The sequence below is a fragment of the Stigmatopora nigra genome, chromosome 6 (assembly GCF_051989575.1).
Source record: "Stigmatopora nigra isolate UIUO_SnigA chromosome 6, RoL_Snig_1.1, whole genome shotgun sequence".
Classification (NCBI taxonomy): domain Eukaryota; kingdom Metazoa; phylum Chordata; class Actinopteri; order Syngnathiformes; family Syngnathidae; genus Stigmatopora; species Stigmatopora nigra.
Window position 1 is genome coordinate 11,083,626 of NC_135513.1, and position 15,080 is coordinate 11,098,705.

Genomic DNA, 15,080 nt, shown 5'->3' on the forward strand with positions numbered 1-15,080 from the left:
TCAATGTTAGGTTTTCAGACTAAAGTTTTAGTCCAGAATTAGCATTGCAAAGTGGGGTTTAAAATTCAGTGTTTGAAATTCAGATTCCAGTTTCAAACTTATATTTAAAATGATTTAATTCCCAAAGATTTATAAAAAATACATTGACATACAAAAGCAGAATCAAGACATAGATTCACAACATATGTTGCCCATGTGTATTTTGCTCTGGAAATTCATTTGTTCATTTGATGTACCGTTTATCCTCACAAAGGTCACGGGGGGTGCCGGAGCTCATCCCAGCCAACCATGAATACCACATCAAACGTCCAATCCATTTGATTTCATTGACTCAAGATTAAAAGTCCATATATATAATATAAAATACTACTTTTGGGTCATATCATTACAAATTGAGAAACTAAGGCATTGTACTAATTGCATTGTGTTTGTGGCCACTAATCCAGAAGTCAATGGATTACTGGCCGAGGGTGAAAATGTCCAGGTCAGCGTTTTTGGCCCGTCATGAAGCTAAACTCGACCAGTAACCCCGTAGCGGCTTCACATTTGATTGTTTCTGCCAACAACAAACCCGCGGCCTCCACTGTGAAGCAAAATTCGGCTGTGGAAACTACTCCATGTGTACTAAGTAGAACTTTTAGGGGGTTATAATAAGGGTTGCATGATGACCACCAGAAAAGAAGCCTGTCAGTGTGATGCCAAGATGGCAGAGGTGGGTTTTGATCTTTTGCGGTTTCTTTGAATGAGCTGTTCTGTTAAGTGAAACATTTGGGATTGGACAGGACGGAATCGGGGAAAATTCAAAGACACAGCAGGAGCAAGAGGAGGAAATTCTACTTAAAGCCTGGAAAGACATGGTGGGTACAAAATACACTGTCATCATGCCTTCTACTTCTTTAAATTGATCAATGATTTGACTTTGTATTTTCCAGACTTAATTGTAGATATACCAAGTACTGATACTTGCTTATGTTATCATTTCTTGCCATTTTGGTGAAAGTGTTTTATTTAATTCAATTATACTATAAAAGTAGCTACCATTTGGTTGGTCTTTAGAAGTTGTGGTACAGCAATTAATATAATAATTAAAATAGCAATTAATTCATGGCATTATCCATGGTGCTCGTTGCAGTCTGGTGTTCTACAGCCGCAGACTTTTTATGAAGACCACAGGCGAGTGGGGCCAGCCCAGTCTTTTCTTTCCAGAGAAAGGCAATCATCCCGCAGGAGAAGAGTATTGCAACCAAAATAGAACAACCCGGATATTATGATTATTATTATTATTCATTCATCTTTCATACTGCTTATCCTCACAAAGATTGCCAGGCTTGCTGGAGCCATTATTATTATTATCTGCAATTACCTGTCCCCCACCTTTTTATCTAGGGTAGGCTCCAGCACCCCATTAGACAAGGACAAGAAATGTTGAAGAGATAAATGAATGCACTGCATTTTTGACTGTACTGTTATCGCCCTCTGCTGGGAAATTTTGAAATCTGTTTATTATATCATTTTCTAGATATATATGAACATAGTATTTCTGTATTGTGCAGAAGATGGGGTTTTCGCCAACTTTAGTATTAAAAGTGATTATATTCACCTTAGTCATATAATTTTATTTCTGTTTCTGTTGATTTTTATGCAGCAAAAAAGCATGAAAAACACATCCACAACACACTAAAGTTCAGACGACTTACATGTCTAAAAGTTTCCTTCCAAGTACCCTGTAATCCAGAAATATGCATGTAAGGTTTCTTTAAAGACTAAAACTTTAAAAGGATTAAAAAAAATACCTGGTATAATTGGGTCTAATGTGAAAGATGGTTGTTGAATGTATTAAATTATGTAAATGCACATTCTGGTGTGAATTCAAGTTCCAGTCAGTTCTGATCCCATGCTGACACTTCGAAAACGCTGGGATTCCAAAGATGGCACATTGAGAAAAGACATACTGTGTTGCCCTACTGGAGAATTAGGGATGGCAGACAAAGCTTTGTGGTGGCTGACAACAGGCTGCGATCTGCAGTGTACTAAACTGGAGTCGGAAGTTGTGTGAAAGGGGTAACGAGAAGGGTGATAGAATGTCAGAGGAAGAGTGGAGGCAGGTCGAGTCTCGGTCAAATGCTGGGGCGGAGGAGGAAGGCGTGTCACAGAAGATGCAACCTCTGTTTTGGGGTTTTCTTCTATTTTCCAGTGAGCATCTTCAATACCACTCCCATTGCTTTCGTTGTCCTCTTCCACCTGGCTGATGTCAAAGTGTCCACCTGGCTTCACCTGTTCCGCTCCAAATTGAATCTCCAGCAAAGGCACTCTGGCACTCTTCTCCTCCCTGAAACTACACACGGTGCTCTGTGTATCCTGCCCGAGGCCAGATGGCAAAGAGCCCCCTTTACCTATTTTGCAACTTTCGCTATCGTCGTCGTCGCTGACGCAGCGGTCAATGCTAGGCGAATGATAGAGTCTCTGGAGCTGGGCCGAAGTGCGTCGCAGGGCCCCGCTCATGAAGCCGGCGTGGGAGGGGGCCGCGTTGAGGAGCCGGTTGAAGAGAGCCATGTTGGGGTGACGGCTGACTGACTCCTCTGTGTTCTCGGCGATCTCCTCCAAGGGTTGGAAGTGCATCTCTTCTTTGGGAATCCTGTCGGAAGACAGTTTGATCAGTTCTTGGCTAATTGAACACGGTGTACTTGTGTACAGTGCAAAAGGAGAACTTTTATCCAAAAAACATGCTGTTAAGGGCGATAAAGTGTTCCAAAGTCAGACAAGTCGTAGTATAAGTGATGTTCATAAGAAAGATGGTTGCCAAAGGTTTAAAAAATAAAAGAGGAGATGAAGACTCACGCCATGTCAAATGTTGAGCCTTGAAAGGAAGGTTTGCGGAGGACAAAAAGAGTTGCTGCTGTATAAGGTGGCCGTGGGTTCGAGTCGTTCCAGTAGCGATCTCGTTCCATCATTGGCAGATCTCCATACATCTCATCCACTGCCATCATGGACACCTGTGGAAAAATGACCAAAAATATATGGGAAGATATGTAAAAAATATATATAATAAATAAGAGCAGCTTTTTCTTACCTGGAAATTCCTGTCAATCAACCAGTTTGTCTCAAAGTCATCATCATCTTCTCCAAAAGGGTTGATGAGTTGTTCTGCGACCTTTCGGAAAAGAAAAATTGGGCCAAGAAAAACGAATAAGCCAATTAAACAATGTTTAATTGAAATAAATAATAGAAAACTATGAATATAGGCACTGCTGACCTTGAGCCAGCCGGCGTAAAAGAAAAACTGCAGTAAAGTGAAGATAGGCACGTATAAGTCAAGGTCATGGCCTACATAACCTTGATTAGGATCCAGAAACTGGCGACCAATCAGACATACCAAGAAAAAACTGTATACAGCCAAGGTTACTACCTGTGGAACAAATAGGGGAAACAACGACATTTAAGTTTAACAATTGGTTCATGTCACTCTTTGCTCAGTGGAAAATAAAAGCAATAAATAATAATGAATGTATATTCACTTTTACATGTCAGAAAGTGACCTTATCTATAGTTGTATCATGTTTGCTCACCTGAGTATAGACCAGCGGAACACTGATCATGTCATAATGAAACAACATGCCGCATTTTCCCCGGAACTTATTCAGTTCCTGAAAACAGGAACAAACCAAAAATGCCGCATGAGATCCTATTACATTTTTACAATATGGACGAACATATGTGTCATGAAGCACCTCCAGCAGCAACATGAGCGTGTGATCATCCTTGATGCGACCCTCGCAGCGAGCTACGGCAGCCAGGTTGGTGAACCAAACACAAGGGATCCAGTATTTGTTGTAAGGAGAGTGAAGTCCTTCAAACTTCTTGCGTTCCTCTCTGGTCATGAATCCTGCAGTTTTTAATATCTGGTGAAAATGGTCTCGAGACAGTTCAATTCACATTTTAAACTTTTGAAGCACCTGCACATGGTCATCCATCAATCACTCACCAGCTTCCACCACATGGTCCATGGTGGGAAAACGCTTGAAGACGGCCGTACTGACAGATCTGAGGATGAGCAGGGCTGACAAACTGGTGTAGCGCATCATAGTGCGTCTGAGCAGGCGGCCCCTCTCGTCAGCACCCTGGAGCCCCCCCGACAAGACGCACATGAGCCGATCAGGAAGCGGAATGCTGGTGTACTGGTTCCACCATCGATTTACCACCAGGGTCACGTAGAAACCTGCTCCATGCCAGACAAGACGCAAAAACGGAAGGAGAAATTCATTTGTTTTTCCTGCATTTTGACTGAAAATTGCCTTTTGTGATCGTAAGAATGATTATTAGGTGACCAGTTACTTCGCCTCTAACACAAAATTAGCTGATCCTACTATACATGACCTTTCTCCTTACCTAGTACAAAGGACATTGGGATAAGACTGGCATAGTGGTTGCAATAAATTGCCAGCTTCTCAAAATATCTCTTCTGGTTCTGGGGCAGAAAAAAACTAAGAAAAAAAATCATTAATTTTTAGGCCAACAGTTGTGTCACAAAGAATTATGTACAGACATGAGAATATATAGGCACCCTTACCGGTATGTGATACTGATGGCTGTGTACATGGCAAAAAAAGCAAGGAATTCTTTATACAACACTTTGTAGATGCTTCCTTTCCATGCCAAAAGCAGCTTAGAAAAGCCACAAAATCGAGCATTAGCGACTCTGGCTGTGTAGGTGACAGTCATCATTCACAGTATGCACCAACTCAGAAGAAATTATAATAATTTGGAGTCACCTCACTGATACCTGTATTTTGAACACAAAAAAACTTACACTTTTTATCAAAAGTACATTAAAAAAACACATGTCTATGCACCAGCACTACTACTACTGAGTACAACAGGGTAGACATTCCTAACACTTCCTAAATATTATGAATTGGCAGAAAAACTATCCACAAAACACCTAAATATCAGTTAAGGTCATTACCTGCCATTGACGGTGCAAATGACGGTCCAATCATGTGTCTCCTTACATTCTTCTGCTATGAACTTAAAGAAGTTCATCATATTTCAACATGATATCAATTTGTTAAACTGAAATGCAAATAAATCTTCTTGGAGAATTCATTGTCATGCGTATAGGTCCTTAGGAAAAGCGACTTGCGTTCACATTGTGCTAAAAGTCCTCTGTGAGTTCTCCAAGCTGGCGTTGTTTTTGGGTTCAAGACCACATAACACTGACGCCCCCAGTATCCACATGGCACTAATCTTCAGAGCTTCCTCGGTACGTCCAGTGGTCAGTGCGCCCCGGGGTAAATCCCCAAATGGAGAAGGAGGCGCTCGTTAGTGCGGTTCCCGACCGGGTGAGTGTGACGGGATGATGGAGCGCAAGTGACAGCCCGTTAACTACCAAAGTGACTTGAAGAAATTAGGAAAACTGAGAAAGTAGACCTTTAAAAAAGGGTTGAGTGACAGCAAAAAAAAAAATAAACTGTGGAAATAGATGATTGCATATACATGATGGTTTAGTTCATTTGAGTGAATTGGAATTAGTTGCATTTTTTTGCACAATAATTACATTAATGGTAACACAAAAATCCCAATTCAAGTGTTTCTTAACTGTTGTGCCAGAGCTCAGATGTGAAAGGTTAATTGTAATTTCATGCTTTGTCAAAGTCAGTTGGGGTGCTTATGTCTGAGTTCATTTCTCTGATATATTTATTAATTAAGGTAAAGTGCTTCTTATAATGCTAAAATTTGTTTTTCCATCAAATGAGTGACCATGAAAATAACTTCACCTCAGTAACTAAGTTTATTTAAGACTCGCAACACCATGTCACAGAAATTCCCATAGAAAAATGTTTTTCTTTTTTTTAATTATTATTAACTCATATGCATTCACATATACAATTAACTTGCAATGTCAGCAGTCAAACTATATCCATCTAAATTCTGAGTTCCAAATCATGTTGTATAACATTCACAAATGTATAATTATCAACCCACTTCATTACGTTAGGGATGGATTGTAATCAGATTCTTACAAAGATCAAGAGCTCAACAAAAAAAAAATCAAGATACAAGAGGAACAGGGCTCAAATAATATTTCAGAATCTCACCCCATAAGGAAAATGTTGAATTAGTTTAAATCCTATCTTATGTCCGTGAACTTTGGTTATAATCTTAAATAATATTAGAATAACATCCGGTCCTGACAGTAATATATAATATTGAAAATGAAATTTCTTCTTGTTACAAGTGGGTCGTTCATTCATTATTAACTTATCCTAACGTGCCCATCCAGTTTGACTTACAGACAAGGTTACAAAATTGAGTCTTGCTGCTCACTGGTATTGATGATTTAAAAACATGTCTTAAAAAAGTATAGAGATGAAAACTTAAAGGTTGAAGTGTATTGTAGTGAGTGCCCTGTTTCAAAAGGGTTAAAATATACATAATAATGCAGGAATATTACTTCTCACAGATATGATGCGATTTGATAAGCAAGTAGGGAGCACCAAGGCGTATTTATTTTAGCTTTTCAATGGGGTGTGGTCTTACATAGGTGGGAGATGGCCTTAGCTGCACAACATGTGCGCCTTGTTCGTACGCTCCGCTTTGCATGGGGGTTTGAGTACTGACAGGTAAGAGGCCGGTTGGGGGGGCGAGCTCAGAGGTGCGCATGGATGGTCTTTGGGTGTGGAGAGTGGTCGGAGGAGGACTGGACGCACAAAGAGGGCAATTACTTATTGGGTGGTTTGTAGGGATCCAGAAGTTGCTTGGAGAATGTATTGACCTTGTCAGCACCTCGAACTTCGTGGGGTAACAGGGGCAATTTCACTATGTGGAAATCTTCATAAAGGTCCTCCATCTGCGAAAACATACAATGCAAATTTATATTGTGGGGTCAAGCTACAGCACTAGAAAAAAACTAAATACATACCTGGTCTAAATACTTGGACTGAATTTTGTGGCGGGCTTCACACATCTTACATGGTCTCTCAGAATCAGGGAAAACTAACTGGTTGACAATGATATTGTGTGTATCAATGCGGCACTTAGCCAGTTCTTGGATTAGCCGCTCTGTCTCATACAGGGATAGAAACTCGGCAATACACACACAAATAAATGTGGTTTGTTCCTGTAGATGGCAAGAAAGATAGGGTTTACATGAGTTTTGGTGTAGTATGTCGTGAAATTGATTTCAGATTTAAAGACGCAGAGACTTACAGGGTCTTTGAACTGCTCACTAACAGAACGGATAACAGGAAGCGTCTCTTCTAGCTTTGATGCCAGCTGGTCTGCATTCATGTCACCCAGCCCCAGCATGTTGCACATCTAACAATAAAAAAATGATTTTAGGCACACTCTACAGCAAATTAAGTCTTAGCATCTTTGCACCCTTCCTCACCTGGGATATGAACGGACTAATCTGGTTCTTGATCTGCATAAGTCGACCCAAGCCACGTTCGACTATGGTGGGAAAGTTCAGCAGTCGGAGTGTGTGGCCAGTCGGTGCGGTGTCAAAGACAACCACGGAGAAGTTCATTCCTTTGACTAACCTGAGATATTAAGAGAGGCCATTCATTAATGATAAGCGCTATAGTGCAGTGCGCCTTATAGTGCGGAAATTACGGTAACATGTTATATATACCAACAAGACCAATTTCTAATTATTTTTGCAAATAACAAAAAAAACATTGTATGTTTGGGTTGGATAGAAGCTTCTTAAAATGAGAGAGCAGTAACATAGATTGAATAATGTTAGACATTGACATAGGTGACCCACCTCATGACCTCAGCATAACTCATGGCTTCATCAATGCCAGGGAAGGCACTCATGGCTTCCTGCATCATCTTCTTTCCCATGCTGAGCATGTTGTCTTCCTCAAAGAACTCATCGGGCAGCTCTGCTACCCCCAAGCTCGGATCAATTTCCTACACGGACACATTCACGGCCTGATTTGGTACGGATTTGAATTTACCACAAGCCATTCATTTTTTGAACAATGATGTGTTGTGCTCTGAAAGTGTGAATTTGTCATAAGACTGGAGAGGCAAGAGACAAACTTCTTTTCTAGCTTCTAACAAGTTTCATTAATGACCCATTCCTGACATGTATAATAATTGTAGATGCAGACTTACCATGGCAAATAGGTTTTCATAGCCCTTGACTTTTGTAGGCACCTTTGAGAATTTCTGGTCGAAAGCATCTGAGATGTTGTGAGCGGGGTCAGTAGAAATGATGAGGACACTCTCCCTGACACCAGCCAGCTGGACAGCCAAACTACAGCTGGAAAAGTAAATAAAAATGGAATAAAGGGTTAACATTATCCTATATACTAAGAGAAATAAGTATAATTATAATAATACCAATTAAATTCTACTCTTAGGTAGCAGAAGACCAAGTTAGTTTAGTTTTGCAGGCATAAAATCTAATTACTTATAATAGTAAGATCAATGTAACTTTTTCACTCCTTTTATTTAGGTAAATTATAATGTAAACTTAAATTAAACCAATTTTCATATTGATCAAATTAAGATCAACAATTTCGCCAATCAATATTGCAAATGTGTTTATTGTGACATGACGTCAACGGAGAATCAAAAACACACGGCAAACGATAACTATCAATATGTGATTAAAAATATTAATTGATCACGTGATTCTCACAAGAAGCCAAACCCCTTTATTGATCTATTGGAAACCAGCTGTAAAAGACGTGAGTCATGTGTGTCCGTTGGCTGTCGCGGTTTAGCTTAGTCGCAAGCTAGCCGGTATTTTGACATTTATGGGATGACAGAATCGCGATTTCAACGATTCTAAAATCTAAAATCTGCAATAAAAAAGTAACACATACAACTATGTGATGACTTCAAACTCCTTCCAATAACATCGAAAGCAAATTGAAAGCCTCTTACACCAGCTTTCAACAACACGGTCAGCCTGTATTTCAGGGTTTATGAGCCTACTTTTTAGATCCAGACTTACCTACACGTCGTTTTACCAACACCACCTTTCCCACCGACAAAAATCCATTTCAAAGATTTTTGCTCGATGATATTCTTTAATGTTGGTTCTAAAGGTTCTACATCAGGCGCATCTTCAAACTCGTCTTCCAACGCTGCCATCTTGTGTTTGGTGTCGTCAGGATTGAGTGGGAGGGATCAATCGACTATGATACATTCAAGACTCCTCGGAATTTAGTAAACTAACCAGTACAATTTGTATTTAAGGGAACGTTCAAAGGGGGCGCATTGAGTGTGTTACATAGACAATTGCTGTTTTCCTATAATTAGTACAATTGTATTTTAATTCAATAACTGGCCGATATTAATTAAAAAACAACCCCAATCTGTTTCAGCGGATATTATTTTATTGCATTTTGGCAGTGGCATAAGGTTGTGGATATTTCAATTTGTACTTAATTAATATTGTTCAGTTAACTTTGGTATTATGTGAAATTCTTTAATTGTTGACACTGTATTATGAAAGACAAACTGCAGTGATAACAGATCTAAAGTACTGTAATGTAAAGCAAAGACCCAGACACAATGCAGTTTCTTTATTGGTCCTTTTGTTTTCAGTTTTATTTTATGTTACAGAGCGAAACAAGACAGGACAAAAATAATTACTACTTACAACTTCTCAACAAAAAACAGCCTATTTTTGCGGCCCAATTCTTCAAATGCTTTGGAATTCCTCCTCAAAGCTGATCTTATTTAATTTTTCAAAACTTGTTGCCATGTTTCTATACCAATCACACTAATGTGTGACTTTTGCTGCAGTGACAATACATTTCTCTCACATAATGAATAGATTTCTTATTTCCAAACATCACCATGGTAATCTCAAACAAACTGCATCACTTGATGGAAACAACACTTTCACAGACATGTTATAGTACTTGTGTGATAACAAGTGCTTGTTTAAAATGAAACAAACTTTGTTCTCCTGTTTCCTTGTTCCCAAACCTAGAGGGAAAAAAGCTTGTCATGTGAATTGTCCTGCTGATTTGTTGTCTGTTTCGGCAGTCTTGAGTTTGAAGGCAATGTATTACAGGTTGCGTGGTTTTGCTGGTTAGATTCCTTTGCTCGATCATCCAAGAACTTATCGAACTCTGCAAACAAATATCAGAGGCTAAGTTTTGCACTGATACAAAAAAAAAAACATTCGAGAAGTGACAACTCATTCGCAAGAGGAAGAAAAAAAAACTGACGCACCTTCACTCGAGACCCCTTCACTGACTGCAGACTGGTCTTGCTACAGTTTCAAATAAAGAAAATAATAACACTAAATATACTGGATTCCTCAAGCTGTATTGGTCTGAATAAATTAATTATCTCACCATATCAGAAGTTAGCCATTTATCCACATTATTTTGGAGTGTGTTTTTCTTTTCCCCCTTCTAACATGAATAGCAATAGTTAAAAGAAAATCAAATAAATGTTAAAATTTGAATGCTTCATACGTACAGATCCTGTGACTTGCAGCCTTGAGTCTAAGGCCCCTGCAAGACCCTCTACAGCTCTAGGATCTTCATACCTGACACTGAAAACACATACAATACTCCCTTTTTATTTCGTAAAACGTCAATGCAAAATTACATGTGAATACCAATATTCTGATTCCATTGCATCACATAATGTTTCTGAAATTTTAACTCACCTCTTTCTCAGTTCTGCTAAAGAGCTGCCTCGGGTTTGGGCAAACATATCAAACTCTTCCTCATCTTCTGAAAGACAGAAGAATATTGAAAGCACTTATACAAGCCAAATGTACAAAAAATGAACCATTGGATTATTATAAGCAGTAGCAAATATAGATAAAAAATTGGAAATCTATAGTACAAATATGACTTAACTATGCAACACAATTAAGACACTTAAAGCTCACTTTGGTTTGCTGACTTTTTCTCATTTGTGGAGATGCTAACTTCGGCTGGATTGTTTGTTGAAAGGACAGCGGCTTGACTCATCGCTGAGGTCTCTGGGCTAAGGTCGATAAGGTCTAGGGAGCCTACAGAATTCTGGTTGGTTGATTAATAAAATAGAGTTATAATGGTGATAGTTTAAATTACAAGTAAAATGCTGCAACACAAACAAAGAATGTCAATAATCCTTACTTGTTCAGGACTTGTAATTTGTGCCTTGTTAAGTCTGTCAAACCTAAAGCGGGTGAATTTTAGATTTAGCCTTAAAATAGCATTTGGTTCTAATATAGAAAAGGTGATGAAAGCTACCACTCACCTTTCATAACGAATGAAAGCATTGTTGAGGTCATCATTAACCATCAGAAGCTCCTCAATGAGTCCCTCATCCACCAACTGGGGAATGAGTTCTACCACTCGTGTCTGCATGTTCTTACACACTGAGTAGAGTTGCTGTTTTGACAGAAAATAGAAAAGTGATTAATAGAAACAAAATTGAATTATCATTATCAACGATTTCCTACAAAATGCCAAAGGGAAATGTCCTCACTAGAATATTTACAGCATTTATTTAAACCAATAAACAAACATATACACTATATATAGACACAAATACACACCTGAAGCAATTCTGTATCATCCTGTTGGCTCTGTCCAGGTTTAAGTTCATTTAGCATTTCAGACATTACATTAAGGTTTCCCTTTACCCGTAAAATCTCTTGCTGCAGCTTGTTTTTCTAAGAAGAAGAAAAAAATAATTTAAAACTTCATATTAAATGGCATTGATTTGACCCCTAAATTCTCCATGTTTTGGCATTGGTTTTCATTTAATCTATGACACAAATAAATTAGAAACACATATACTTGCGACACACAATTCTGTTTTTATCTCTATGAGAGTTGCTATTTTAGAGATGCTACCTGTGCTGTAGTGAGAGCACTTGGTCCATCACTGGGCTGGGATGCAGGTGATGAAGGTGATGCAGTTGAAGCAGGGGAACTGGAGGGAGTTTGTAGTTGTGACTGATGGGAAGGAGACTCCATGGACTCATTGCTTTTATTTTCAGGCACAGTCTGATGGCAGTGAAGGCAGACTTAAACCTACAGAAAACTTGCAGTATACATTGTGCTGGTCACAACATTATACAGAAGTTTGATGCATATCATTAAGTTATAGATAACATATCAGTTTGATATGAACTGTTAGGAGGTATTTCTACCCGGATGTAGACAGGCTCACCCTGCTGGGAGTGTGAATTGGAGATAGGGCATCAAGGTCTGTCATGGGAAATTCCAACCCTCGTCTCCTCAGGTCATCGTAAACATACACCACGCCCGCCAGTGAGGGGGAAGTACGGAAGGCGTCGGCCCATGACTGGGAAAAGGACAGAGAATGTTCAGTGTCACTTCTTGGAGACACAACATAACATTAATATGAATACAAAAAATAAATAGACAGAAAATTAACATTTCCCTTCTGTTTAAGTGTGTTCTGAAACATAACACCAATTAGGTTATGAGAAAATAAATTAATCTTAGGATAAAAAAAGAGTTTAAATAGTACCTGTATGAGACTAAGCACTCTGTCATGGAGGGCAGTGGGTGGGTTATATTTGGGTAAAATGGCTCGCACCAAAACTCCTTCAACAAACTCTTGAGACGCTACAAAAACGTGGAAACGATGGCCACAGTTCTTCACGCATGCCTCAAGAACCTGTGAGTGAACAAAGTTACTTTATGTTGACAAACTAAATATTTATTGACAAGAATACTTACCGTCAAGGCCAACATGATTTCTCTGAAATTTTTGCTACCCACAATTCTCTTCTTAATGGCTTTGAATGCATCTTTTGGACTGGACAAAAACATTTTAAAGACAAGAACAAACATCATATGTAGTACTTTGGGTGCCAGATAAGTCCAATTCTCATCTACTGACCACTTTAAACAGGACAAAAATACGTGATATTATTTCATCATACCCCTCGTCTGTCTCATTGATGATGTCACAAATCTCCATGTTGAGACCCCAGTCCTCGGACTGTCGAGAACCACTGGTTGCTTGCTCTGAATACCAAAGAAGAAGACAAATTTGAAGAGAACTACTGAAGGGATACACAGATAAAGATAATACAACAGTGTGATAACATTGGTGACAGACATAACAGTTCTTGAAAATGCAGAAGTTGGTTTATTGTAACAAATGTCCCCTCCCTAGTAGTTAGCTGGGATCAGCTCCAGCACCCCCGATGAACCTTATAAGGAGAAGCGGTTCATTGTGATTCTGACTGAGACATGGACACCTACTATAAGCCTATATCTAATACTTTTAAAGTGTAAACTGAAACTATTTAGCAAGCAGAGCCAACTTCAGCCCTCACATGTTCCGAATATCCTCTTTAAACCTTCAATCCTTTCCCCCCTTATGCTTCTCGACCCCATCTACTCTGCTGCATCAACCCCCCCTTCCACTTCACAGCTCTGTGCACTTCATGTGACTGTCAGCTGCTTGGGTTTGGCTCAGAAGGAACTGAAAATGCACTGGCATTTATGTGAGAAAATGAGTGAATGAGATAAGAGGAGGGAAGACTCCTGGAAATATTCTCACTAATTGAAAGTGCAGATAAATCTGGATTTCTTGAGTTCACCTGCCAGTCTTCAGTTTATGCTATATTTTTCTGAAGGTGTTTTCTTGGCATTTTTTTTAAAGGCGCATACTTGGAATAAGTGGACAAGGCCTTTAGACTTTATACCCAACGTCAAATTTGGAAAATCTTTCCCTGTTAAGTTGCTGTTGTTAGGAATTATGCAAAAGTTCAGTTTCATAATGAACAGTCTCATGCTAACCTCTTTATCCAGATTCCCATTTATACCTAATATAGTAACATGTAAACTATGACTAAATTAATTAATTAGCTTTCATTAACAATGATCCAATCCATTTGGAATGGGATTTCGGCCACACCCAATTCAAATGGATTATAGTCTATCTATTAATAAACTAATTTAAATTCACAGCAGAAGGATGGAAAAGCCACACATGGCTCTAAAGCCACAGTTGCATGGGTCGATCATCATAAACGGTATTGATAAAACGAATACATTAAAAATATCTACAGAAGATAAATACTTATTTTTAAAATAATGATTAGAAAATAAAACTCCCCCTGCTGGCTCTGAATAAATCTGCAAAATATGGAACATCTGCATTGAAAACACTGCGAACATTTGATGAAAATTTGGATCATTAATTTATAATGATTGTCAGAATATAAACATGAATGTTGATCTACACTCATTGGCACGCTGAGTTGACACTTAAAAAGCAGCCAATCAACTGACAGATAAAGGCTCTAACATAACGCCTGCCTTAGTCGCCTGTTGACTTTCTCGATCTTGTTGATTAATACGTTTATATGACACTTTTTTTTTATATATAGAACAAACAATATTGAACACATAACCTAAGAAAATGACAATGTTTGAGATGACAGCTCACTTAGTGGAGCTACTCACCAATTCTCTGTCCAACAGGGGTTGAAAAAGGGTTTGCAATGAGAAACTCAATTTTCTCCCCGATAGAAAACATCCTGGGATGATTAGTAGCGTTTGTTATGAAGTTTGTTTGAGGATCTCCGTTATGTTGATCTCCGTTATGCAGTTTTCCTCAGTGTCAGAAGCTCACAGAATGTCACGTGAACTAAAACACGCACACACAAACACAGGAAGTGTGTAAAGAACGCTAATCCTCTGGAAATACGGAAGTCGATGACAGGATAAATAAAGTAATAAAGTACAGCACTATTCTATATTTGCTTATAGAAAAGGACAGCTGTCTGTATATATCAGATCAATCTTTTTAAGCGTTATTTTAACTTTACTTGATTTACCAAAACAATGAAGCCACGTAGATTTGTTCTCAGCCCCATCTAGTGGCATCTTTGCATATTACATTTAATATTGGAAAAACACTTAGTACTTACCCAAAAAGAACCACTAAAGACCATTAAGGCATATTAGACAGCTGTAAACTGTTTACATGTGAACATATATTTAACAACATAGAAGATCATTTTATATTTTCATTTAATTACCGCCAGATGGAAGCATTGGGTTGGTAAATATAAGCAAAAATCAATATTGAAATATACTTGTGTTTTTCCTTTGCAAAGG

At 38.7% G+C, this 15,080-nt stretch overlaps 3 protein-coding genes and 1 long non-coding RNA gene across 6 annotated transcripts; 1 reads left to right on the top strand and 3 right to left on the bottom strand.

Annotated features, from left to right (window-relative positions):
- The first annotated feature begins 516 nt into the window (after positions 1–516).
- Positions 517–1,629, top strand: LOC144198123 (uncharacterized). The gene is made up of 3 exons (XR_013326662.1): positions 517–712; positions 783–857; positions 1,133–1,629. It is a non-coding gene; the product is annotated as an uncharacterized LOC144198123 (long non-coding RNA).
- Positions 1,568–5,147, bottom strand: best2 (bestrophin 2). Of its 2 annotated transcripts, XM_077718988.1 has the most exons (11): positions 4,964–5,147; positions 4,568–4,780; positions 4,387–4,481; positions 3,983–4,216; positions 3,729–3,883; positions 3,567–3,644; positions 3,254–3,406; positions 3,071–3,151; positions 2,839–2,993; positions 2,394–2,635; positions 2,140–2,335 (listed from the first exon to the last, which is right to left on the bottom strand). In XM_077718988.1, exons 2-11 carry the CDS (start codon positions 4,720–4,722, stop codon positions 2,271–2,273), a joined length of 1,413 nt encoding a protein of 470 aa, XP_077575114.1. In that variant the 5' UTR covers positions 4,723–4,780; positions 4,964–5,147; the 3' UTR covers positions 2,140–2,270. The 2 variants fall into 2 exon arrangements, with proteins under 2 accessions (XP_077575113.1, XP_077575114.1); XM_077718987.1 differs by having other exon boundaries at positions 1,568–2,635.
- Positions 5,148–5,769: 622 nt separating this feature from the next.
- On the bottom strand, positions 5,770–9,142 carry get3 (guided entry of tail-anchored proteins factor 3, ATPase). Its single transcript, XM_077719765.1, has 7 exons — positions 8,969–9,142; positions 8,122–8,269; positions 7,766–7,914; positions 7,388–7,538; positions 7,207–7,314; positions 6,920–7,117; positions 5,770–6,847 (listed from the first exon to the last, which is right to left on the bottom strand). Exons 1-7 carry the CDS (start codon positions 9,106–9,108, stop codon positions 6,719–6,721), a joined length of 1,023 nt encoding a protein of 340 aa, XP_077575891.1. The 5' UTR covers positions 9,109–9,142; the 3' UTR covers positions 5,770–6,718.
- Positions 9,143–9,527: 385 nt separating this feature from the next.
- Positions 9,528–14,710, bottom strand: LOC144198030 (target of Myb1 membrane trafficking protein). Of its 2 annotated transcripts, none has more exons than XM_077718816.1 (15): positions 14,424–14,710; positions 12,890–12,974; positions 12,684–12,762; positions 12,472–12,621; positions 12,148–12,282; positions 11,829–11,981; positions 11,528–11,644; positions 11,227–11,360; positions 11,103–11,145; positions 10,874–11,006; positions 10,646–10,709; positions 10,453–10,528; positions 10,326–10,385; positions 10,201–10,240; positions 9,528–10,097 (listed from the first exon to the last, which is right to left on the bottom strand). In XM_077718816.1, the coding sequence occupies exons 1-15, from the start codon at positions 14,494–14,496 to the stop codon at positions 9,952–9,954; spliced, it is 1,488 nt and encodes a 495-aa protein (XP_077574942.1). In that variant the 5' UTR covers positions 14,497–14,710; the 3' UTR covers positions 9,528–9,951. The 2 variants fall into 2 exon arrangements, with proteins under 2 accessions (XP_077574942.1, XP_077574941.1); XM_077718815.1 differs by having other exon boundaries at positions 10,646–10,712; positions 14,424–14,708.
- Positions 14,711–15,080: the final 370 nt, after the last annotated feature.